The sequence below is a fragment of the Falco naumanni genome, chromosome 9 (genome assembly GCF_017639655.2).
Source record: "Falco naumanni isolate bFalNau1 chromosome 9, bFalNau1.pat, whole genome shotgun sequence".
Taxonomy (NCBI): Eukaryota; Metazoa; Chordata; class Aves; order Falconiformes; family Falconidae; genus Falco; species Falco naumanni.
In genome coordinates, this window is record NC_054062.1 from 25,941,315 (window position 1) to 25,968,438 (window position 27,124).

At 40.0% G+C, this 27,124-nt stretch overlaps 1 protein-coding gene across 1 annotated transcript in view; it reads left to right on the plus strand.

The window, feature by feature from the left end:
• Positions 1-21,197: 21,197 nt before the first annotated feature.
• KNDC1 (kinase non-catalytic C-lobe domain containing 1) overlaps positions 21,198-27,124 on the plus strand; it is a 65,903-nt gene continuing 59,976 nt past the window's right edge. Inside the window, exons 1-2 of the mRNA XM_040607552.1 lie at positions 21,198-21,434; positions 26,201-26,399. Coding sequence (XP_040463486.1) covers positions 21,336-21,434; positions 26,201-26,399 — 298 coding nt within the window. The 5' untranslated portion in view covers positions 21,198-21,335. The remainder of the gene's footprint in view (positions 21,435-26,200; positions 26,400-27,124) is intronic.

Below are 27,124 nucleotides of genomic sequence, written 5' to 3' on the forward strand. Positions count from 1 at the left end.
AGAGGCAGGGCTCCTCACCAGACTTTTCTAACATATGCAATATAGTCATACACAAGCAAAGGATTAGAGCAGAGAAAGGGCAGGGAAAACTCAAGGATATGTATTTTGCCTGGGTATCAACCAGTTTTTTCAGAAGACAGATTAAGAACTCATTGGAAAAGAATGTTAGAAATTGCTCTCTCTTTCTGTGTTGGCCAGTGCTCACAAGCTGTATTCAAAGGTCTTGTTGAGATGCACCCATGCAGAGAGCAAGCTAGTAAAAAATATATCCTTTCTTGTTCTAATGTGTAGCTGATACCCTGGCAGATCTTTCCCAACTATGATGTGAACTGGCAAGTGGGTTGCCAAGGGTGAGATGAAAGACTATGACAGAGACTCCAGAGTATGATAATAGTATTCCAATCCCAGCCATGCTTATGCTGTTATTTATTATTTGTTACATGCCTGGGGTATGCCTGACACATTGCAAGACAAAAGGAAAGATACTTCTCTCATGCCTTAATGCGTTTTGCTGTGAAACATGCAGCTGTGCCTTTTGTGAAAGCAGGGAGGCAACCTTCTTTATTTCAGTGAGGCATAAACCCTTCAGACGCAAGAAATAATACCTAGAATTCTAATAACTCAAGCAATGCTACCTGCAACTTCTGTCAGTTACTTAAAGAACTGAATAAATTATTTCCATGGGACCATTTTTCATTGAAAGCTGGGGGGGGGTTATTGATTTTTTTTATTTATTTTTTTTTTCCCCCACCAGAAAGACCACTTTCACACAAGGACCATCAGTGAGTGCTCCTCTCAAGTTTACCCTCACACCTCTGGAAACACCTTTTGTTTCTACTGTTTCTACTGTTTCTACTACTACCTGACCTACAGACACACAACTAATGTCTGAAGATGCATTGTATAACTCTCTTCTCTCTGACATGTCCTAACAATACAGAACCTGTAAAATCCTGATTTTCTGATTTTTAGCAGGGCCTCCCTTGAAGGAAACTGGGAGTTCTACTTATTAAGTAGAATTCTTAATAATTAACAAAGGTGGACCAGATGGATCAAATTCTAAAATAAGGCCATTTTATGACTCTAATTCTGCTAACGATACCTAGAAAGGGAACACTTCATGTCTTCAAGGATCTGCATGCCTTGAATTACAGGACTTTATAGTCCTCTTTATCGTCCTTCTGGAATGTATCAAAGATTATGCCTCAAAAGCTGAAATTTTTCAATGTATTTGCTATTAGACCTTTGAACTAATGCAGAAATAGGCCTCTGGTAAATCACACCTTCCCCAAGTGATTTGCATTCTCACTGGAATTGTTCCCAAGGGCTGAAAAAACCACGCGCGTGACACACTCATTCTCTATCAGATCAGAAATGGACAAATCAAGTTCAGTCTTTGAATTTTTATAGAACTTAGATGGGGGGTAGCATGTATAACCTAGTCCATTTAAATCCTATTATAAAGAGATGTATTTATAACTTTGTGTATGAATAGATTATTTATATCTTTTTATTCCCAGAAATTGGGTAATCATATGAATCTAAATGGACAACTGCTACATGCATAATATAAATTGGCTAAAGTCAAGGTCAAGGGTGATAAGGGACGTATTCTAATAGAATAAATTTGTTCTTTTCCACCTCCTTGACTTTTTTTCCCTCCCCAGTTTCAGGATGGAAAAACCTGATCCTTTAGCTTCACCAGATGGACTGAGAAGATTGTCATAGTTTCCATAGGGAGTGAAGATTTCTCTAAGGCAGTCTGGATGTTAACGCAATGAAAACAGTTTTCCATCATGCTGACCAAAGCTTTAGGTAAGTGTTGCCCAATTCAGAGCTGAGATTTCATAAGGTTTGTGGTCGAGTCAGTGGTTCTTTATTTCTGCCTGGAGATGGTCACTTGCTTACATGGTTTAAGTTAATGGCAATGATATGAAAGATTTTTTTTTAAGTTTACATATTAATCATAACACAGTGATAAAAGTGTTAAATTATTTTTTAGAATAGGTGCAGATAAATCTGCCTCCCTTGCAGGACTTTACCTCAGCATTAGAAGACAGACAGAAAGAAACAAAGAGCTAGGTTAGTGGAGGGCTGTCACACATGATGGCCAGGCAGCTGGTGCATGGGATATGAGAAGTAGGCTTGTTTAGACTGCAGGAGAAAAGGCATAGCAGAAAAAACCCAGTAGCCTTCCAATAGCTAGGATGTTACCAAGACATAGACAGGCTCCTTACAGTAAGAAAATGAGAGGCAATGGCTACAAATTTAAATGGGAGATTCTGAATAGATATTAGGTAAAAAAAGTTCTTTATGAGGATAATTAATCATTGGACCACAGTTGAGGGAGCCTCTGGAGTCTCCACCCTTGGAAGATTTCAAGATACCATGGAACAAAGCCCTGGGAAACTTGGTCTGAATTCAATGCTGACCCTAATTCGAGCAGCACGTTGCAACAGCTACCTTGTGAAGGTGCTTCCAACCTGAATTATCCTAAAATTCTGTGAGGTTATAAACCATTCAGAGGCCCCCTTCCTCTCTTTAAAATTTACACAACACCTGTTTATCATTGCAACAATAGGACAAAAAAATCTAGCAACTTTTATTCACAAATCTAATTTGAGTTTAATAAAATACAATGTTAATGACATACGGAAATATTTTAATGGTGACTTAATTTTACTCAACTCTGTGCAACTAGACATCTTTTTTTTCCTACTGCATTTGTACTGTGTCTTGCACAACAGAATCTGGACACATGCTGGTGGCTTTTACATAAACCAGCACAAGTAATGTCATAGTATTTCATGGCAAGTTTTACCTGTGAACATGAGGTTTGCCTACGGTTTTGTTTGAACAGTAGATTTGTGAACAGGCACAGATAAATATGAAGAGAAGCAAAGAGAAAACACAAAAGAGTCCAAAATAAAATAGAAAATGTTCATATAGCATGACTTTCAAGAAAACTGAGGAGAAAGAACCTTTGGTGTTGTCAGAAAGCACCTTGGAATTTAAAGGGGAGAATACCAAATTTTGCCTTGTGTCATTTAATTACTATCCTGCTCCAGAAAACTTGACCCTCTGACTGTTCCTAATAAATAAACATGACAGCACCAACGGCGCAATGTGACCAATGTTTCCTAACCAAATTTATATGAAAGTGCCACATAAAGACTAACTGGGTCATGAGGAAAATTTGTTAAAAAAATACTAATTTCTAGTTTTGCAGAACTTTTAATGCTGACTATTTTTTTGTAAAGACAATTATAAATTTATTCCTCAGCATCTTACTTGGAGGCAGGCAGATCAATGTTACATATTTATAGCAAAGCCACAACTGAGAATATCGTTATATTTCCCAATCCTGTTATAACACACTAATAGTTGGGATCTTTCAAAGAAAACTTAATTAAATAGTTCCCTAGATGTGCTAAGTTAAGCACTGAAACAACTAGCGTGACATAAACCTTTTAACAACCTTTATAAATGCATTTTTTCCCCTAGATTTTCATGCATCTGTGTCTTGCTTGTACTCAGAATCATCCAATTAAGCTCCAGGAAATGCAGAGCAGAGCCATGCATTCTGGGTTCGGAACGTACAGATGGCTGAACTTAGAGATTTGATGAGGATTGAGTGGCAGTTTGCTTATTATCCCAGGTTTCAGCTGTGGTGGGCAGGTAAATGCTAGCAGGAAAAACAGGATGGGAGCTTCAGGGTGCTCATGCACAACAAAACTCAGGTCAAGCAATACACTCATGCACCTTTAACACACAAATTCTATTCAATCGTTTTATTATTGCAGTGGTTGATATTACTTAATTATGTCTTGATAATATTTCATCCTTGGCATACATGGCACTTCGTCCACAACTTAATGCAACCCCTCTTATGTATTTGGAGAACAGACAGAGCTTGATCAAAGTGGGGGCTGTGTTACCACAGGGCAGGGGCCAGGGAGGAGATGCTGTGTGGAATAGTGTCCTCTGCTGCATGCATCGGGATAATGCACTGGCACTGGGCTACCCTCGGAAGAAGAGGTTGGAGCTGAAAAGCTCCTTCCCTTTAAATGAAGATAGTAAGCTGCAGCTTTTCTGCTCAGGTTTGGTTGCTGGGTGCTATCCAGGACTTCTGCTTCATCAGGAGTGAAATGTTAAACTTTTTCCTCTTGGAAGGAATTAATTGTGAAAGGTTTTTCTTGCAAATTCTGTTGTATTGTCGTGATGTGCTCAATAATAGCAAAACCAGATTTAAAGGTAACATTTTACCTGTTACTGGGAAAACGATTCATCTTAAGAAGTAAAAAGGTTGACAAAACCTTGTGCCTTGACAGCAGCTTGGTCCATTACAGAAGTATGTGACAGTTATTGATATTGTTGCTCCATAGAGATGGAGACAGTTAATACACAGCAGATAGTGTTCTTTGATGGAAACACTACTGTATTCATTTCACTCTTTAAAACACCTGAACAGTATCAAGAAGCTAAACTCTGTCTTCAGGTAATCCATTGGGTATCCAAGGAGGCTGGTAACCCTAATTTTCTGATTAATAACTTGACTTAGTTTCATTGACCACAGTACGGCTACACAATCCATGACAGCAGAGGATAAGACCCATTGCAATTAATTAGTCAGATGTTAATGAAAGCAATGTTTCAATACTGTTGGCCACTGGCCATGATAAATAGAAATTGATATATAATATAGCACTTTATGATATAACTCAACCAAAGGGCATTTCTCCTGTCCTATAATGTTCAGTTTCCTTCCCAGATAAACAGACCTGTAGGGATGAACAGTCATGTGATGGTTTAGTGATGCACAATAAAATGAGAGTTACTTTTTGAATGTTACTCTAAATTAAATGTAATGTTCTTTTGCCTTTTGTACCTTTCAGAGTGCTGTAGGAATGATGAGTAGGCATTCATGATCCCTTTCCACAAACTGGAACAAAGAGGGATAGTTGTTGACATAATCTTAAATTAGAGAAGTGTCCTCTCTGTCAAACTCTCTGCAGTTTGCCTAGGTCTCTTCCTACTCTGGATAAATTCATAGCTTTGAGAAGATAGGTTTGAGTGCATGACATAAATTTTAGAAATTAATCTAGGTTTGCTTTTTAAAAAAGTAGGGTATTGATAGTCCACTACAGACGTTGGCATGAAACAGCTGACAAGCACTTTGACCTTACGCAGTTATAATACGCCATGTCTTCTTGTTGTATCCTTCTAGATTTTCTCCAGTTACGCTGATGTTATGTTAGAGCATTCCTCTGTTATATTGTAAGAAAATAATTTGGCTGATATGACAGAATTTATTTTCTGAGTTCGGTTAGTCACTGTCTGGACCACTTTCTTGACAACCATAAGAATGGAGTATTCTTCTCTTCAACTTGCCTGCTACTATTTCCCTTGCACAAAGCAAATTATAATTAAGTTATACTTAGAGGAATGGATTTATAGGTGGAATTCCCCAGTGCCTAATAGATAACCGAAGCCATATGAGTCCATAGATCTGAGAAAAAATACTCTGGGAAGTATATGTTATGAATATGCAATATGATGACTCAATGATTTAGTGTGGATGGAGGCAGATCACGTGCCACAAATGCTTGTGATCACAGTCATGTTATTTAATAGCCTTCATACTGCTCTTAAAAGACTGAGGCAAAAAGCGAATTTCATCTCCAGTTCTTTAGAGATTTTGATGCAACAAAATTGAGTGGAATGCATTCCCTGTGACACATCATTCCTGCTCTGTAATAGTAAACTATTACATTGGAAAAACTTTTAGAAAAACACATTTTGAAAAAGAACTGTTCCGGTCAGCTTTTCTGTACAGGCAAACCCATCTGATGAGAACATTGCCTTAAAGTAACATTCAGACTTAGATAGGAAGCCATTTCCTTGCTGCTGATCAGGCAACATTTTGCATAAAAACTTGTGTATACCTTTTTATGGCAGGTGAATTTGAAGGAGAACCTTTTAAAAAATAAGAATTTTACTATTAATCCTTACATTTTCTGGCCAAAACTGAATGCAGTGGATATAAGCTTTGATAGTAACACTCAAAAGAACAAGAGAGAAATACTAGTCTACACATGTATTAAGGTTTGTGTGACAATTTGTCACTAGATGAATTATAGTTTTGTAAAGAATAAAATACATTTTTCATAACCTGCAAGATGCTTGGAGATTTTTAGCAGAAAATTTATCACTATATCATGTAGCAGCCAATACAAGAGAGCACAGCCTGTCAAATGAAGCAAGACAGGGCTCCATTATGTCAGACATCTAAAGTCTCTGCTCTATCTGACATAGTGAAGAAAATGGTTGGACTTTTCTGATTGACCTTTTTCTCACTGAAGTTGTAAGACTTTTTTTATTTATAAAAGGAATATCTGATTAAATTCATGGAAAGCAACCAACCTATTATTTAATAATCCACATGAGTGGATAATATTATTGATGGATAATATGCAATTTGTTGGAATATAGCAAGGAAACTCATGCATGTTTTTCCACTTATATATACAATTCACTGAGTAAATTAGTTTTCTTTATTTTTCTTGCTATTTTCCTGTTAGAAGAACAAATAGAAATTAAAAGACATAACATGAGGTATAGGTATTTTCTGTAGAGTTAGATTTCTGTTTTCTAGATGTTGAAAAACTGATGTAATTATGTAAAACTGATAACAAATACGTTGGGAGATGACTATGAAACAAGATGGCATACTGATGGATTCAGAACAGCTTCTTCAAAACAGAAATATGATAAATAGTGTCTCCAAAACCTAACTATAGAATACCTTAGAGATTTCTGAAATCAGTTTGCAAATAAAGAAAAATTCATCTATCTCACCATTTTTGTAAGAAGAAAGAGTTTATAGCATACTCCCGTTAGATTCTATAGGGAATCTTGGACATAACAAGTCTTAGGAAAACTTTTGTTTTTCAAATCAATACAAAACTAGTTTCCTTATCTCTGTTTTGGGGCTGCAAGATCATGTTAGTGCTAATTTTTGTTGAACATTTGTTCAAAAGGTGTTTATGCTATTGCTTTCTGTATCTTACACTATTGTTCTCTGCTTATTAGCTCTTTTGTTATTTCTATTAAAATAGAAACAAAAAAAGTTACTTTAATACAATCACATAATTCTACCTTGTCTTTGCCATTTCTATGCTGTACCAAGTTTCACTGGACCATAAATTTGCAACCTCATTTGTCTATTTGGTTTTCAAGATGCTAAAGCATCTCTAAGTCACTTTTCATGGCACATTTTTCCCTTATTTGCAGTAGCAGTTTTTATGCCTATTGTGTCATAAGCTCTGGCAGTGACATACAGCTTTATAAGGGCATCCAGTCCCTACCAACTTGCAAAGTCTGATGAATATTTTCATATTGACTTGGTAAGAGAGTCACAACCTTTGTGAATTGCCTGAGGGCACAAAGCAATTCAAACCAAGAGTCTTTTAGATAACTCATCTTTCCAGACCCCTGTGCCGTTTGCTACTTAACAAGGTTCTTTTTGCAATCACAGTAAAATGCTGATTTCTAAAAGTGGGGAAGAATCATTGCACATGCTGTGTCCTTATAGTCTTACTGGAGCATACACTATTGACCAATAGCAGAGGCAGGATAACTAACTGAACTAACTGGATCTCTGGTTTGACCCAGCACATCAATTTTCATATTTAGATAAAAGAGCTTACATTCCTCCTCAGGTAGCTAGAGGTAAAATATTACTTGATTAACATGCATTTATTTGATATATGGAGGACTTGCTTTTCACCCAGTTCTGAAGACAGCCGGCAAGACCTTGTTGAGCTGTGTGAACCACCCCTAACAAATGTCTGTGTGAAAAGCAGGGCAGAAGATGAAGGGAGGGTAAGAGAGGAGGTCAGTAATACTTTTTGGAACTTGCAAGAGCAAGCTACAAAAGCTCTCTCAGTGCCAGTCCTGCATGTCTTCTGTCATACTCTGGAGCAACACAAGTGTAATGTAGATTAGACTGGCAATGTGGAAACAATTCAGCCAGTGATGCAAAAGGAACATAAAACAATTCTCCTCTTTCTGATCATCTTCTGTCAAGCTAGAGAGAGTAAAAAGCAAATTATCTCTACTTCCATTATTAAAATATGGTTCCCAATATTCAAAGGGAAGTAATCTATGGAATAAGAAGGCACTGTTAAGACATACGCTGTGCAGGGTGGCACAATGCCTTATGTAAGCCTAATAGAAATGCAGCATGGCAAAGGTTTTGTTGAAAACCAAGAAAATTTTAATGCAGACTTTTTTTCAGCTGTTCTTTTCCCACACTGCCTGTTGCAACTGTGTGCTACACCACCATAAAATTACTGTTATTAATACTATAGGCCTATTTTACATGCAGAAGTAGACTCAGCAGGATGGATCATTATTAAATTGTAGAAAACATTAAAATAAACTCTGGGAATTGAGGGCACTAATCTGGATAAACAGTTTTTAAACCATGAGGCAAGGTTAAAGATAATGTAACATTGGAAAGTAGGGTACCTAAATTGGACTTGGGAGAAGAAAGTGACTTGCCCTTTAGTTCATTAAAAAAAAAAACAACCAAACTATGATAAAACAGTCAGTCACTGAGCCTGTTATCGAAATATTGTCACAAGCTGCTTTTCCGCTCTTTTTTTTTCATGCTGATTGAGGCCCAAACAAAAAACGTGTAATCAAAAATTTGATACCAGTCCAGTTTTATTTTGGCTTTCTGATTCTTGCAGAGAAGTAGGTGAGAGAACATCCCGTTTTCCTATCATCTGACTGCAAATCTTTAAGACAAGGAGGTATATATTTGCAGTGCCATCAAACTGATAGTATGATACACATCCCAGTATGTACTTACAGCCAGTGTTGCTGGTGGACCTGGCATTCTGACCTATTGACCATCTTCCCTTACCCTGATGTAATGTGACTCATATGGAAGAGGCAAGATGCACAGCATTCTTCCTCTGGGCTCCCAACAGCATCTGTTCCCAGATAGCCAGGATTCAGGCACAGCTTGACCTCACACAGCCTCATAGGTGGCCTCTGGCAACAATAAGATGTGTTGTGCCACGTCATGAGAACACTCTGGTTGCTCCAGAGCAACTGACCACTCACATTTAAAGTGTTCATAGTCACTAGAGTCATGATCGTTTCTTATCAGACTTGGTAAACCCCGTGTGTGGGCAAAGAGATTATACCAATGTCATCATCTGAGTGAACAAATATGGAATTCCACTGAACTGAGAAATAGGCTCTGTATTGTTATTGGAATAAAGGATGATGGACATCAAAGCAGAGGCATCTAAGAGGCAGATACACGTCAAAGCAGAAGCCTCTAATAAAAGAGAATAGCACACTATGCTCATGTTCATGGTAGTTCTTTCTTTGTGAAGGACCCACATTATTATTCTCAGGGTTAGAACATGCTTTCCCAACCAGAACTTACAGGGAATTTCTCTCCTTCAATGCCACTGCCCATTTTTATTTTATGATTACTCAAAACACATGATTAGGCCCTAGGCAGAAGGAGGGAAGGGAGCAAAGAGAGAGACTGAATACTGGTCAGATCAGGAAACATGCGGAGCAAGTTTGTTGAGTGAACATTTGTTTCACACCAGTCTTGCTGATGTTGACCAGGAGCAATGACACAGCCTCTGTCCCAGGACAGCCAGTGCCTGTTCCCCTAGCTGCAGCTGGAGGGTTGACTCCCAAGGAGCTTTGTTAGCAGGATGGCACTAAGGGCAGGTATTAGAAATTCTGTCAGGTTACAAATACTGCTTTCTCAGATAATGAGAAAAATACTGGTGAGAGATCTTCACAGATACTTCTTACCTATATCCTCACCTTCTCCCCTCCTTCAACTACAGAAGCAAGGTTCATTTCTCCTTAATGAATTGCATAGTGGGTTTTGAAATCTGCAGGTGGAAGGCACAGTGGTGTTATTATTACTTACTGTTATAAAAGACAACACAAGGATTGCCCATCAATGAATCTGTCTCTCAGAGTTAGGTTTGAAATTTGCAGTCCTCGGCTATGTGGGTAGGTTAAAGGAATAACTTATGTTATTTGTAATGTACAAAGCAATAAATGGCTACCAAGGATGATTAATAGCCAAAGTGAGGCTCAGACATTTCATCGATCTCAAAAGCCATTTATTGCAAGTATATGAAAGCAATAGAGATTATTGCTATTATACAACAAACCATAAAATCAGAAAGGAGAAAAATGCATCTTTTTCTTTTTGCAGGTGCTGAGAGAGTGTTCTGCACTTTCTCTCTGCGCTGGATGTTCCATTGGAAACACGCGCTGGAGGCACAAGTGGGATCAATAACATCACAGACGCAGCTTTAAATACCGATTAAATGATCAAGGACAGAAACTGTTTGAAAATAAGCTGAAAATTGTTTACAGAAGCAGCTGGTGCAGAACAGAAGTGACCAGACTAGACAATGAGGGGTTTGTGTGCAGATATGTTTGAATTTTTCTGGCTGAAATTCTGTGCTTGTTATATAACCTCTCCTGATTAATTGAGCCCCAGTGCCAGGTTGTCGGCTGCAGCTGAGGTACACCTGGCACAGCCAAGGGGAACTGGCACACCAGACTGCTGCTAGGCTTTACTTTGTTCTGCCCCAAGCCTAGGACAGAACAAGCTGTCTGAATACTCGGTGTGCTGGATGTTCCTGTCTTGGCTCTGTAGCACCTGAAGGCTCTCTCCTTCGTACCAAGCAAAATGTCCTGTCGTTTGGCTTTGTACTGGTCAGAGCAGTCCCAAGGAGTTTCTGGCACTTCAGGAGGAGATTCCCGGAGGCCAAGACCTCTGGTCATGCCCAGGCAGCCTTTTGCACAAGGCAGGAATAAAAGCTATTCCACTGGTCCTACGCTACCCTGATAACAACTTATGTCTGGGGAATTCAGAAGGCACCAAGTGCATTAGAACAACTGGAAGCAGTTACATTGAATATGTAAAGGAATCTGGTCTTGTATTTTTAGATCCCAAGAAGATGCTTTATGGGGGTATTCAGAGAGAAGTCAAGATAGGAAGAGTTTCCCCCTTATTCCATGCAGTAGTAAGGAATGGCCAGGATCAAGAGAATCTAATTAGAGAAGCTTGTGTGCAAGTAATTTTTCTTTGTTTGTTTTAACTGTTTTTCCTGGCTGTGCTCCTACAAATAAGTGTTTTATTTCAACAAGCTGAATTGAAATCATTTACCTATTTTTGTGAGGCAGACTAAAATTGGGATATATTGCCTCTGAGGTACAAGTAGCTGACTCTTCCCTGCCTCTTGAACAGAGACCAAAACTTTCATGAAATCAGCATAATCCTGTGCAATACTGGATGGAGGCATTGGCATTACCTAGTACTCTTTCTGCTTCTCCATGTGTGCTATGAGAGTTTCTTTATGGGACATTTGTGTATCTAACTGCTTGCTACATGCAATTTCCTCTTTTTCTTTTCCTCAGTATAAATCAACTGTCTTTACTAAAAATAAAAATCTAATAACAAGTTATAGATCCAGATGAATCAATATCTCTAACAGTTTGGAAGAGAGTTTTGCCCTGTTGATTTGTTTGGATTATCAAATTCCAGAGACATATAAAGCAGTTCATGGATTTTTATGGTGCCCAAGATGGCTTTGGCTTCATCCAGGAGGTAACTGACGATGCCTAATTAATGACAAATGTTTCAAACACATACTTGCTCTAACTACTATAGACTTTGAGCTGAACTCCGCAATTTATCTTTTTTCCTGGCTCATTAAACACTATTTTGGGCTCCACTAACATATAGCTAATGATCATGTCTTTAGGAGTCTTTGCAAATCAGTCACCTCTGCCACTGAATTAGTTCTACAAAAGACAGGGAAATCTAAAAATCTACAGTCCTGTAAACCAGACTACAGCTCAGTTCTTCAGGGCCTGTGTCATGTAAAGGCTGAGGGGCTATTTTCTCCCATCTGATAAGCATTTTTGGTAAGAGTTTCTCTCCTCCTGCTAACCTGCATGTGCAATGTACAAGATTCGGTCTCAACTATTTTTTCTGTTTGCTTTTATAAATTTTATGGCTAGATTCTGGGTATTGGCTGCTTCTCCTCAGAGGAGCATTTCCAGTATAAAAGAGTCCCCAGTGACACAATACATAGATATTACTAATGCATCCATCAGCAAATTATCTAGGCAGCAATTACAACGTTGAGACTCGGGTAGTGCACATAACTGATTTTTTTCAGTGCAGTAGCTGAACTGAGAAGTTAGAAAAGAGTCTTGATTTAGGGTGAGTGGAAATAGAATTGCTGGGTTTTTTTCTCAGAATGCAAAAAGGACACTCAGCTGTGTGTGGCACCAGTGTTCAAACTCAATCACCTGTGTGTGGCACCAGGGTTCAAACTCAAAGCCTGCCTGCATAAAGGACTACTTCCACGTGCCAGCAGTGCACCTTACTTACAGCATCTTCAAGCTACCACAGCAGGGGTATGTGCCTTTACCTCTATGGTTGTGACTGTCATGTGAAAAATAAAAACCTCTCTGGAACTGTTTTGGAAATTAAATCTGCATTTTTAATAGCTTCAGTATAGCTCCCACTGTGTTTTTCAACAAACATTTTCTGATACTCTGTATGAGATTTGCCTCAGTTTTTATGTAAAAAAGCTCACTCTTCACCTCTTGTGAGGTCAAGTGACTTTACTGGATGATCTGTACCTTTGAAAGTTCTTTCAGCTATCTTTGTTACTGATTGAAGGGCTTGGCAGAAAGATTGAGTTCAGCATTGTGATCTGAAATTGATTGTGATCAGACTCGTTCTAATCAGCTCTGGCACAAAGTAACATAACATAGGGCCCTCTGCCAAGAACAGCCTGATCTCAGCTCCTGAGAGTTTCACAGAGGAGTACTGCAGCCCTTGGGCTTCCACGGAGAGCGGTGGTTTTCCTAGGGTAAGAATGGAGAACAGGCTGCTGAACTAGCAATGTTTTTATTTTGGAGGGCCTGTAAGGAATATGGAGAATGGCACATGGTATGCTCCCAGGAGATTTGGGTTGGTTTATCTTGTGCAGGTGGAATTTCTGAATCCCTTTCCAATTCAATGTCAGGAAGAAAGAACTGCAGTGACCCAAGCATGAAACACGGTAGCTAAATCCTTACTGGAGACAAATAGCAACAATAAATCAAAAAGATGAAATTGTAAATATTGTATATTACCTCTGTTGCTAGTAGACTGTGTCATCTATATTCTAGTTTGTATTTATGTTTTATTGAGAAAGATTCCCAGGATAACCATGGCCACATCTCTGGGGAAAGGAATAGAACAGCAAAGAAGCTTATGGATTTCTTATCAGCAGTTGGGGACACCAGGTGATTGTTTTGGAAACATTAGGTCTTCAGGATGGCCTTCTTGAAGTTAACTTTGTTAACTTCAAGAAGGATTTAAATAATGCAGTTTGATTCACTGCCCCGTGGATGGGAGAATACTTTGTCTTGTCAGTGTTTTCCTTTTCATTATGAGCAGCTCATAATGATCTCATAAATCTCTGTAGACGAAAACTTAAGGAAATAACCAATTATCAGAAATATGAGCAATCTCAGGCTTAGAATTCTGCCTGTACATAGTTAATTTTTATGGTTTTTTAATATGAATTTAAGATTTAGTTAAATATTATGAGGTGTTTCTCTGAAGGATGGCTAGTACTACCCTGTAGCTTATTTTGCAGTGTAAAATTGCCACAGGCATCATATTAGACTTTACTATGCACATTATCTTTTAAAAATTATCTTCTGCACAACTTTTTCTAGTGTTTTCGAATGAACACCACTAAAATGAATTAAAAGAGCAAGGGGACCAATAGGTACTATGAAGATAACGTTATAACGTCAAAACTAAAGCAGTTCAGAATCAATTGCAGGATGCTTTGAAATTATAGCATAAATTTGGCTCTTCCGGTTTATGGCTTAAATTTCCAGTTGACATGAGCCTCCTGAGAAATGTTGGAAGTGATTTATTTTGATGATGCCTCACTTTACCATGTGAAAGAAGTAGTGTCCACCTTGCAATACAAGTTTATTGTGGGAATACCTGGGATGTACTGACACAAGATGTACTGAGATAAAGGAAGTCATATAACACTCCAGAGTGATAACAATAGAAAGAATTCCATTGTCAGTCTCTCTCTATGTATACATGTGTGAATACACATACATATATTTCTGGATAAATACTGCCTATGACAAACCTAATAATCTAATTGAAGTATTGAGACTATGACTCAGAAATTCTCAAATACCAGACTTAGCACTGGATTAATTTTAGACTTGTATCTCCTCTAGTCCTAATTTTCCAGTGGTGAAAAGAAAGCCATGTGTTTGCATATTGGATCATTACTAGGTTATTTTCCTATGTGTATACAAATAAGGACAATTCCAGTTTTTGCTCTTGCATCTCAATGAGTTCCCTTGAAAGGAAATTATGCCATGACAGTTTTGCAACTGGGGCCAAATTATATCTTTACTTCTCCTGTCTCTCCCTGCATTTTATCTGGTACAGAAAGGTAATATCCAACTGCAGCAGCACAGGATATTTAAAGAATGATAAAGAAAGTGGAGATGCAAAAATGTAAAGCCCATTACCCTGAAGTAGCTTCCGATGGGAGCTATCTGTGCCTGGAGTGCCACCTAGTAGAGTTCATGTAGAAAGAACACAGGAACTGGAGATGCAGTTGCAGTTCAGATGAAAATGTATTAGGTGATTGAAAGATGTCCTGAGGAGAAGAGTGAAGATTCCTTTAATATTCTTTCCTATGATGACAAATGAAACTAGTATTCAAAGAAGATGCAATGAAATTAAAGTCTTCAGACAGTGCACATGTGAGATTATGAAGATGGAAAAAAGGGGCAAGCCTCCATAAAGAAATACACTGAGGGGGTAGATAGAAGAGGACTCTATTGAAAAGATCAGATCTCCTAAGGACCTGAGGAAGTTATGAAATTAAGGTTTATTAGCATTATAAAGACAACAAAGGTGTAGTGTAGTAGAAAGGCAGTCATGGCCAGAGCACAGGTCTAAGAAAATGCACTGTTTGGAAAAGATGAAACCAAAGTCAAAGGCAACAGAACAGATGTGCACATAGTACGGTAATCTGTAAAGAAACAGGAAGTGAGATTAAAAGATAAAAGACAACTTTAGGGCAAAAGGGAATGAGTATAAGTAAAGGCTGGAAATCAGAAGATTCTTAATATGTAGGAACAGATGGAGTTTGGTATTTCTATGAAAAGAATCATGTGACAGGTGCCTATAATGACTGAAGACTCTGCTTGATTCTGAAGTTCACTTTTCTACCATTCAACCCCACAAAAAGGAAATACCCGTGTATGGTTTTCCCCATACAGTAATCAGTCTATGTATATAATTTTCTGGTACTCTTCAGAAATACAAAAACTAACACATCCCTATTACCTTTGTAAGATTCTGAAGTACTTGGAATACAAATTAACCTGCCACTTTAGGCAAGCAGATTTATGCTCATACACAATTTGTAGCAGCAATGGGACTGGTTTAAAAATTGCGCTATCTTTACCTTTGAATTCTTTCACGTTTTTCAGTAGCAGTAACACATAATTTCCTTTTTATTACAATGCTATCTCACTGCTGCCACAAAGGCGGCAGCAGTCGGCAACTGGCAGAAAGCTTTTCTCTGGGTTGAAATATATATAACTGCTAAAGGAAGAACAGTAGTTTCATAGACTGTAAAAGTATTAAAGCCAGTGACATTAAAGAAATCTCTGATTAACAAAACCCAAACAATTGAAAAGGATATGTCATATACACACAAAACCCAGTTCTTTATACTGCAATCCTTCAGTTCCCTCAGTTTCACCCAAACTAAATTAAAATGAGAACCTTCAGGCAAACTGCCGTTAAACGAAAACTCTTAAAAGGAGAATGTACAATCTAATTATAGTGTAACAAATGTGTACCTTTCATCTACAAGGCTGGGACTCCTAAATTTTAATAGTCAATTATGATTATATAATCTATTAAAACGAATAACCAAAGTGCTATAATGAAAAGGAAAAACCCACAAAAGAACATGAAAGACATCTCCAGTGGCACAAAGTGGCATAACAGTAATGCTCTATACAATTTCCTTTTTCCTGTAGCTTGTATTTAGATTCTGGTACAGTGACAAAGGTACCGGTGGTCATCCCCTGAATTCCCGTGAATGTATTCTCTGTGGCTAGTGCCCACTGAATTATTTTTGACAATATCCCATTAATTCAGATATCTGGAAATAAAAGGCATGAGGCTCATGACTAAATCAGTAAACTATGGTTAAGAGGAGTACTTATTTTAAGTTTGCAGGTCGTTATTATATTACTTCCAAAAATCTCATGAGAGTCTACCAATTCCTTCATTCCTTCATTGTTTCTTTCTTTTCTTTCTTTACTTTCTATTCTTTCTATTCTTTCTTTTAGTTTTCTTTTTCTTTCTTTCTTTCTTTTCTTTCTTTTCTTTCTTTTCTTTCTTTTCTTTCTTTTCTTTCTTTTCTTTCTTTTCTTTCTTTTCTTTCTTTTCTTTCTTTTCTTTCTTTTCTTTCTTTTCTTTCTTTTCTTTCTTTTCTTTCTTTTCTTTCTTTTCTTTCTTTTCTTTCTTTTCTTTCTTTTCTTTCTTTTCTTTCTTTCTTTGCTTTCTTTGCTTTCTTTTCATTTCTTTCTTTTCTTTACTTTCTTTTCATTTCTTTCTTTTCTTTCATTCATTCTTTCAGTTTCCAAACTTCTCTTTCACAATTTTTAATTACATAATGAAAATTGTGTCATTATAGAAAAAGTACTGTGAAGTGCTAAAGTATGATTGAAGTTATAGAATAATTTCTATTCTGTGAGTGAGCAACTAGACCAGGACCTTTCAAACTGAAAAGATAAAACTAGGGGTGGTATGACAACTATATAGTACAGAGATCCTCAAACTTTTTAACCAGGGGGCCGGCGCACAGATGAAGTGACAGGAAGCCATCTGCGGCTGCTTGGTTTCCTGCCCCAGCCCCTGGCGGGAGGGTTCTGTAAATAACAGGGGCTGGATTAAGGACTCTGGGGGGCCGTATCCAGCCCACGGGCCGTAGTTTGAGGACCCCTGCTATAGTATCATAAATGATATAAAGATGATAAATAGGGAATCTATCCGCCGCCTTTTCAAATACAAGAAATTAGGGGTCTCAAACGAAACAAAGAATTTACTTTATGCAATGTGCGCGTCAGCTGAAGAATTTTGTAATAGGATATGGTAGATAGTAAAACTATTCAGACTCAAACAGTGAATGAACAAATTCATTAAAGAAAAATATTTCAGTGTCTCTTAAAGCAGTAGACACTACCACTGCCTTAGGGAATATCTGAACTGTGACTCTTTGGAGGTTGGTGAGACTGTACTGAAGAGCATAGTATATAACTACCTTGTTTCTACACTCTTCTCTAGACAACTGCTGTCAGGGGTGGAAGTCAGGTCAGCTACTTAGCTGCAAACACTGCTTAAGTGGAAATTACAAACTGCCCTAACTCTACTGCACAGATACTCACATATCCATCAAAACTTCTTTCAAAAAAATGCCTAACAATACTCTACAAAGACTCTTGAGCATTTTAACCTTCTTAAGCAATATTGTGGAAAAGAAAGAATGGGAAATATGACTGCAGACAAACTGACAGCTTCATCTACATTTGGGTTTTTCTCTAATGTTGAACTGTGTAGCACTGCATGTCCCCCAACCATTCCCACAGGCCATGATTAATTGCAGATATCAGTAAAAATTAATATTCTAGTGTAAGAATTGCTACATGAACGTATCAAACACTTTGCCTTTTCTGACAGTTGTCTCAACTGTGAGATCGATGAGGAAAGCAAAACAACAGAATTACTAATAAGAGCTGGGGCTTAGTATTGCCATTTTTCTGGAAAAAACAAACCATATGAGTTCCAGTGATCATTCTGTCCTGCATATCAAAGGACCTGTGATAAGGCTAAGTCCACTACAAGTTTTCATTTACAGAGGAATCAGTTTTGTTTTCCACTTTGTACATATTCCACTTGGAGCAAGTAAGTTAATCAGAGCAACTGGGAGGTAGGTCTCAAGTATCTCTAACTGCTTGGATACAGTCATTTAGCCACTTATTATGACAAAATCTACCCACATCTAGATTCAAGGTCCAACTCATGCAGGGTAGGTGTCTGAACCTGAGTCTGCTAGCTTTACAGGGAAATGTCCTATCACTCAATGACTAATTGCTTTTAGTAAGGGAATTTCTCTTATTCAACAAAAAATACTGATCCTTTCAAAACTAGCATGTGAATTTCCATGCAGCATCCATAGGTTTGATTTAAACTATGACTTTTCAGAATTTTTTGTGAATGCTCAAGTAGTGATTGCAACAGAGTGCTCATCTAAGATGTATTTATGGATAAGCGTAGATCTTGGGCCCAATTTACACAGCCGAGAAATTTTTCTCTTCTCTTCTTCTTTGCAATGCAGTTGAGTCCAGCACACAAGGGTCCATAATTCAGGGTTCTTCTTGGGTAGGTCATGCTGACTGAGGAAAACAGTTTGCCAAATATGTTTTAAGAAACATTTTACAATAATACTATTATTGGAGTCATGTAGGGCTTTATTTTCAGAAACACCAGGCACTCGCTGTTTCCCATGTTTTAATATTTGTTCACAATTAAAAGCCTGAGTTACCAAACTATAATATACCAAACAAAATATACATTTTGTTCACATCAATTTAGCTCAAAATTGTTAGTAAGAAGACAGTATGTATATGAAAGACTACAATCTGCGTGGGTTTGGTTTTATTCTCGGTAGCATGCCATAACTGTGGAATATATCCAATTATTGTTTAATTGGGACAAATCTTACAACTGCTGCAGGATGACTTTTATGGGGCCGTTAATCAAAGTATCTTTGCTGGCTTCACAGTGTTTGTTAATGTATGTTTTAACAGAGTATTAAACTTTTCCAAAGAGTACTATGTACAAAAAAAGAATATAAAACTCTTCCTTTGCTTGGTGTACTGTGCACAGATTAATTCATTAACATACTGCATTTTGACATAGAATTATAAGAATACAGGAAAGCAGAATAATGAAAATGGCACTATTATTTTCCAAGCACCTGTAGTTGTGGAATTTAATTACAGGAGGAAAGAGTCTGTTCTCTCCATCTGCCATGCTGGTTACAACAGAGACGTAAGATTTTGATGTTGCTGCACGCATGCTTAAAGCCAGATCAGGAGACACCCGCTCAGGGGTTGACACATACTTGTTACCTGCCCACTCCCAAGTGCCAGTTCCCCATCCCAGGCAGAAAGCGAGCAGCTACGGCCTGCTCACACAACGCGGCCTGCTCACGCTATGTGGCCTGCTCACATGACGCAGCCTGCTCATGCAATGCAGCCTGCTCGCCTGATGCGGCCTGCTGACACAACACCGTTTGCAGTTTCTGATGGGGTTTGCTTGAAACAAAAAGGCATGCCTGCACAGGCGGTGCCTATGAAGGAATCCTTCATCTTGAACCTTCAACCTCAGAGGGAGACTTAGTAAGTTGGTTTAGGCACCCTAAGCCCTCTGGATAGCAAAAACTGGGGTAGGTTTAATGGAAAGAAAGCTGGTAATACCAGATTGGTTTTGTTTGTGCTTGTTACTGTTTCAACTGCATCAGGAGTTACAGCCATTACCAGGGGTCCTCAAACTTTTTAACCAGGGGGCCGGCGCGTGGATGCAGTGGCAGGCAGTCATCTGCGGCTGCTTGGTTTCCCCCCCCAACCCCCGGCGGCGGAGGGGGTTTGTCTGTAAATACCGGGGGCCGGATGGAGGACCCTGGGGGGCCGTATCCAGCCCGCGGGCCGTAGTTTGAGGCCCCCTGGCCATGACCATGCCAATGTTGGGTCACCAAATGTTAAATGCTGTGGTTTGTGCAGTACATGCAGCAATTCAGCGAGCCGGTGCTGATAAAACACAGCTGTGCACACGGGTGGGTAGGGCTGGGGTTTGCGATCCCCAGGGGCACCCCACACAGCTGGGGAGCGCTGCCCGGCGGGAGCAGCTCCCCAGCCCTACCGACCCACGGCGGCGGCAGCCAGGTGTGAAAGACTGCGGCGGTGAGGCCCACCATCACCACAGCAGGTGTGTTGTCTCAACATTGCTACGGCAGGAAACTCATGCCATCACCACACTGAACACATTGTTAAGGCAGGAAGATAACACCACTGCCACCGCAGAGATTTATCTATACCTTGTTAAAGGAGGAAACTGACTGACGCCATGGAGCAACGGGGGAGGCTGATCCTGCAAAACTTAACCAAACCCCTGTGCATGTGCCCAGACTTGGGGTCAGGGGGATCAAGGTGCCTGGAGGCCCCTAAGGAATGTTGGACACATACACCATCGCCGGGTGGGGGGGTGTGGTTGAGCAGAACAGCTTGTAACAGCTCTATAAAAAACGAAACCAACTAACATGGGACAGATCGTTTCCCCACCGGACTTGAAAACTAATTGGACTGTCGGGACACCGCAGCTCCGGGCTGGTAGCTATCGCTGTGAACTCTTTCCTTTCTTTCATTCTTTCTTTTATTCCTTATTCCCTCTTTATCTCTCGCTCTCTCTCCCTTTGCATTCGCAGATTTATTGTTGGGCAAATAAAGTTCCTTGGCTCTTGACTCCGTTTTGAGTCTTAATTCTGTTCCCGAGAATAAAAAAAGAACCACGCTCCGGTCTCAGACTGGCGTGTGACACCAGGATAGCGCAACCGGGCCGGGGGCCGACCCCGGCTCCCGCGGGGCGCCAGCAGCCGCCACTGCCACTGCGACGTGCGCGCCTCTCGGGGCCCACCGCCACGCAACCGCCTCCTTGCCGCGAGTCCACCGTGGGCGCGGGGGACACGCCGGGATTCGGCGACGCCCCGGGCGGCGGCCAGGCGAGGCGAGGCGGGCGGCGGGGGCGGGCGCCGCCGCAGGAGGGCGGGCGCCGCCGCAGTGAGGCCGCGCCGCGCGGGCGAGGCGGCGGCGGGCCGCGTTGCCATGGCAGCGCTGCCCCAGCCGAGGGCCTGAGCGGGCGGCGGCGGGCCGCCGGGGGAGGCAGGGGGCGTCCCGCGGCCGGGCTCCGCCGGGAGGCGAAGGGGTTAAAGCGGGGCGGGCGAGCGGACCCGGCGCCGCAGGGGTCGCCGCCGGGGGCAGCCTACAGGCGGGTGTGGGGATGCGCTGCGGCGGGGGTGGCGGGCCGTGCTCCGGGCGCGTAGGGAGGCAGTGGAGGTGAAGCCTCTGCTCCCCCGGCGGGCGGAATGGAGGCTGTCGGCGCCGCAGAGGACGTGTTCTATGAGGAGGAGGACGAGGTGAACTGCTACGACTTTGAGCCTCTGCCGACGCTGCTGGAGGACGAGGTGAGTGCGGCAGGTGCGGGGACGGAGCCGCTGCCGCCCCTGCGCTCACCTGTGGCGAGGCGGCCTCGGGGACGGCCTGCGGGCCCCGGCGTCTCCGTCCCTCTGCCGCGCCGCGGGGCAGCGCGCCGGGGCCCGGGGGCGGCCGAGCCTCCCCCCGCCGGGAGTGGCCGGGCCGCGGCCGCAGCACCGTGCGCTCCGTGCGTGAACCTCGGCTTCCTCGCTTCGTCCTGCCCGGCGATCCCAAGCTACCAAGCGGGACTTGGCCGGTCCCCGCGCACCTTCTCCACGCAACAGCAAAGTCATGGTCCTCGCGTCTGGTGTGTCTCCTGACTCCGGCCGTAGCCCTGGGTGGGTGCTGCAGTCGGGGCGGCAGTGTCCTGTCCCACCTGGTACAGGAAAATTTACTACAGGGGAAAAAGTGTTTCCAGTAGCTGCCAACCAGAGTTTTGTATAGCCGTGTCTTGCTGCCCAGTGTAAAAAGGCCTTTGTCACTGGCAAAAAATAAACCCCCCCAAACTGGTACATCTGTTTGCTCAGTTATGCCAAATAACCTGTAGCTAAAAGCAGTTCTGTTGTCACGTTTGTCTGGATTTGTACATGGTTTTGCACTGGCTTTTTACTGCTTTTGCTCATCTTCCGTTGTATCTTCCCATGTAAAGTGTGTTCCTTACACCCTAGTGAATGTTGAGGCAAAATGTTTTGGGGATTTTTTATTTTTTTAAGTAAAATTTTTGGTGAGCCATATGTGAGCCACTTGTTCCCCAAACCAGACCTTGCAAACTTTTTTATTTGCTATGTCAAGAACCCAGTTTGAATCAGGATTTAAAAGTGAGTTTGAAAAATTAAAAGGCCCAGCTTCCATAAGTTATCTGATGGCTCAGCAGTTTGGCTCATCCTCCCACCATCTGTAGGGTTCAGTGTAGTAGGCCCTCTCAGTCTGGCCCATGCAAAACATAGAAGGAAGGTGGTAGTGACCTCCTTTTTACATGTTAGCTTAAATATTTGGAGTATTTCTTCAGGGTGGGAGAAGGCTGAGGCTCAGTTTTTCTGCGTGAGGAAGACCTGAGTCCATTTTTGTCACCTATTCAATATGTACTTTGACTATGGATTCCCACCAGTCCCTACTATTTAGTTATTCCAGGCACGTGAATATTTTCAGTATTCTTATTGAGAGAATGAGCATGACCTATCACCTGCCGATTAGAGAATTTAATAAAAAAAGGGTTGCTTTGAAGAATACTCGGTGAGCTTACCCAGGTAACCTGGTGTTTCTTATCAAACACGGTAAATTTAATGAATGGTGTTTGCTACATTTTCTGTGATTCTGGAATAGATTGTTTTGAAGATTGTGTGAATTATCTTGGCAAAAAGACTTAGGTGCCAGAAAGCTGTGAATGCTGATGGACCTGACTGTCAGCTGCTTAGTCATTTAGTGGAACCTGTGCTTCCTGTCACTACCTAGTATAAGGAATAAGGTTGGTGTCTTATGTATGTGGTTTACAGAAGCAAATATGTGAAGGGAGAAGCTGTCTGAGATGAAGAGTAGGAAATGCTGAGGGTGAGGCAGTATTTCACTTGCCTTTCTTTACTAGGACTTTCTTCATCTCACACTCCTTAATTTCAAATTTTTTAAGAAGTTGTCTATGGCAAATTAATTTGTTTTCTCTTCTTACTCTCTCTTCTTCTGCATAATTCTATGCTGCTGAACTGTTTCATACTTTCTGAAGAAAATATAAGAGAAAATTGAGAATGACAATGAATAATTAATGCATGACTGTCTGACCACTTTTCATAGTTATTAAGCGGTAATTGCTTTTACAAGTGTCTTTTCTCTCTTGTCTCATTGTCAGTAAAGGCATCAGCATCTCTGTTACGTAAGACACTTGAGTTTCCCTGTAATTCCAGCAAACCAACTTTCAGTGGTCTGAGGTACTGAAGTCAGAGCTTGCTGGAAGCTTTAGTTTACCAGAAATTCCTGTGGTATAATCTTGAAAGAATTTTGTTTTTCTTTTTCCTCTCCAGAGTGGAAACTTTGTTTCTCTATTGCTTTGGGGATGTAAACTAGTCAATTGCATCTCTCCCTGTTTTCAGTGCTTCGCTCTCTACAAAGGCCTGCCTTTGCCACAACAGTAGCTTTAGTAACTAAGGTCAAGATAGTGTGGTCGTTTGAGAAATACATGGTTTCTGTAAAGCAAGTAGCAAACATCGCATCCTGGAGTATTGGAAAGAGGAAGGCTTGCTGTATGGTTGTGGTGGTGGGGTGGTGGTTTTGTTTTGGTTTTTATCTTCACCTAGCCGTCCATCGCTGATGGAAGCCACTGGACATTCATATGCCTTTTCTTTTTTTTCCTTTTCCTTTTGTGTTTTATTGTTTGGTTTTTTCCCCTGTATTACCTAACTTTCCTATCCCCTAGAAGGAAGATAAGCTTATCTGACATGAAATCATCATTCATCATATTTGTTTAGTCCCCAAATAACCAGAAGACAAAGACAGGTTTGTAGGTTTGAACTGCAGATACTGCTATTGATGAATAACACCCGCTGCAGAGCTCAATCCCAAAGCTTGACTCAAATGAAAATCTATCAAGTCCTCATTATGACTGGAATTTGATATTGAGACTGTCTTAAAGGTTGAAGATTTTATTTATTTCCCATCTCTAAATTGAGCCTTTCTTGTTCATATACACAGAGGAAACTGTCATAGTTTTGCATCTTGATTAGTGAAACATTATCTTTTCTTTTTTTTTTTTTTTCTTTTTTTCTTTCTTTTCAGTTTTGGCAAATGCCATCATGTTACCTAGCTGGATGATCCTAGGAGAGTTAAAAATAATTACTGGTTCATTGCTTTGATCATATAACTTCTGGGGTTTTTTGTTTTTTGTTGGTTTTTTTTTGTTTTTTTTTTTTTTTTGATTGGCCATAGAATAAGCAGTTTGTCTTTCCTTTCCAAGGATGATCTCATACTACCTATCAGTTTGGTCAGCTTCAAAGCCTAATTGTTTGTGGTCCAGCTCTGTATCATGTGTTTATGTTTTCAGATACAGGAACCTCTCTGCTGCCCTTCACGCTTGGAAAAAGTTCCCTATAAAATGTGCAAAACCTCCTCATTCACACTCAAAATTGGATGGTAGCATTACACATAGGGTGCTGAGCACAGACCAGAGAAAATTACGTTTTTTTGGGTTTTTTGGTCTCATATCTGAACTGTAAGGGCTTTTGCTGTTCATTATTATGTAGGACTGAACTCAATGAGACCAGGGTCCATGATTAGCTTTAAAAGGCACTGTAGTAATGCTGACATTAGTAAACCAATCAGTCTCTAGGCTGATGAAAACTAGAATAATACAAGTTAAGCTTCCCAAATAATGTGTGCTTTATTTCCTACCTGATGGGGTGGTTTTTTTCTTGTATTTATTAAACATACTTTAGACTAAAAGCAAAAGAATTTTGGACTAAGGGTTGGTCCTTATTTGAAGGTTATTGTAAATGCAATACTTAATTCTCTGAAAAACGTTACCAAACTCGTAACCCTTCTGTATATGGTAATCCAAATATCATTGATTGCTCTCCAGTACTGAGGTACATAAAGAAGGTTAGAACTGTATTTTCCAAGGGTTTAAAAGTTTAAAACACTCAGTTTTCTGAGCTGTAAGATACCTCACGTTCTGTTTTGCTGATGATTACATGTTTTTCTCTATATTCTAAACAATATGCAACTACATCTTCAAGGTACATTTAATATCATTCAGAAGTATAGTCCTTAGTCTTAATTACTACATATAAATGAGAAAATATTATGTGTAATTAATAGCAGTAAAGCTTTGATGCAAAGTAACTTCTATAGATACCTCCATTTTTGTTAACTTATGTTTTCTTAGAGGGAATTGATCTTTTGATTGTAGGGTTTTTGTCATTCCTTTAAGTTCATGAAAACTTCTGTAGCTGTGGGTAATGTATTCATTTTGTATTCTAAAAAATGTACATAGAAAGGCTAGCTGCTTTGGGCTAAGATTGTTTCTGAATATTTTTTTTAATATTTTTTTTTTTTAACTGGACTGTTCATAGCCTTACCGTGATAACAGGGCCAAAGGAAGTTGACTTACAGTTCAGGATGGTAACTTAGAAATGAAGTCCATGTTCTATTTTGATCACCAAGAGCTCTGGGTGTAATAGGAAAGCCTAGGATAACCAAAGTGTTTGGTTTTTAAGTCAAAGTATAAGAACACTTTTTGTATGGCTGGTTTGGCTTCTGAGTGTTTATTAAATGCTCTACACCACTAAACTTCACAACAGCATCATTCTTAAGACAGGCTAATTTAAAGGGTACTTTTTTCCAGATCACAGATGGTAGGGAAAACTGCTGTGAAGAGAATTTTTAAGTAGTTTATCCAAAGGCACCTGGGAGAGCTTAAGGGAGACATGGGTTAAACAAGTTATTTTAACTTAATCTGTCTGCTTTTACCTCCAAATGGTCTGTTTCCCTAACTTTGATGCAGTGTTTATGTAACTTACATAGTTCCAATAATAAGTCTTTTTTTGATGTTAACATACTGTGATACCTTTGTTCAGGTTAACTGTGCTTCTTAAGAGACTCTGTGTTAAGAGCAGTCATGCACTTAATGTTTCTTGGGGTGTTAATCAGCATCCTAGAAAGTCTGAGAACTTGCTGGAAAAATTACTAGTAACCAATTGTGTCAAACGTAATCTGTGATACACACAGTAGTGTCATGAAATCCAGGGTAATTTATTAATTCATATCTTGGCAGGAGAACGTGTCCCTTGCTGATATTTTGTCGCTGCGGGATAGCTGTCTTACTGAGCAAGATATCTGGGCAGTTTGCCTGGAGTGTTGCCATTCTCTGAAGAGTATTGCCCATTCTACAATCTTCCAGACACTCTGTATCACTCCTGACACTTTGGCTTTTAACACCAATGGCAATGTATGCTTCATGGAACAGCTCAGTGGTAAGTATTTGTGTTTCCAGGCCATTTGTTTTAGAACTATGGAAACTCATAGTGAGAGACTGTAGTAAAGCATTATATTCTGCTCTTAACAGTTGTAACTAAAATAAAGAGAAAATAAAAACTTGTTTAGCAGTAGGTGAGTATAGGGCTGTATAAAATTACATGCTCAGTTTGTGATTGATGAACAAAGGCTTTTATGAGTTTGCTTAGAAGATTCTTCCTAGTTGTCTTAAGACTTTTCTAGAAGAATGTAATCCAGAGGAATGTAATCCATCTCCATCTTGAACACTGTAGATTATGTACTTGTGTATCTGTGTGCACAAGTCTCTATGTAAAGCACCTTCTTGTTCTCTGCCAATTCTTCTCATTTTGTGGATAAGTTCTATTTCTAGAGAAATCTGCCATTCAATGTATCTTGATGACTGTAGCCATAGAGAATGGAGCAATCCAAGTGCATATTCACTGTTAGAAAGGAAAGCTCTCTTGAATAAGGGATTTTTTTTCAGTCATGACTTTTAGCCTCAGCAAGTGTGGTGACTGACTAAGAAATGAATTTTAATATGCTAAAAAACAGTCTGTAGTAGCATGTAAGATCTTCAGGTATTGTAGCAGATGAATGGGAGGAAGTTTAACTTAAAAACCTACTTCTGATTTCAGCACAGACAAAAAAGCATGTTATTGTTGCTGTTCCCTTTTCATGTGACCCATCTCAAGATGATGGGTCT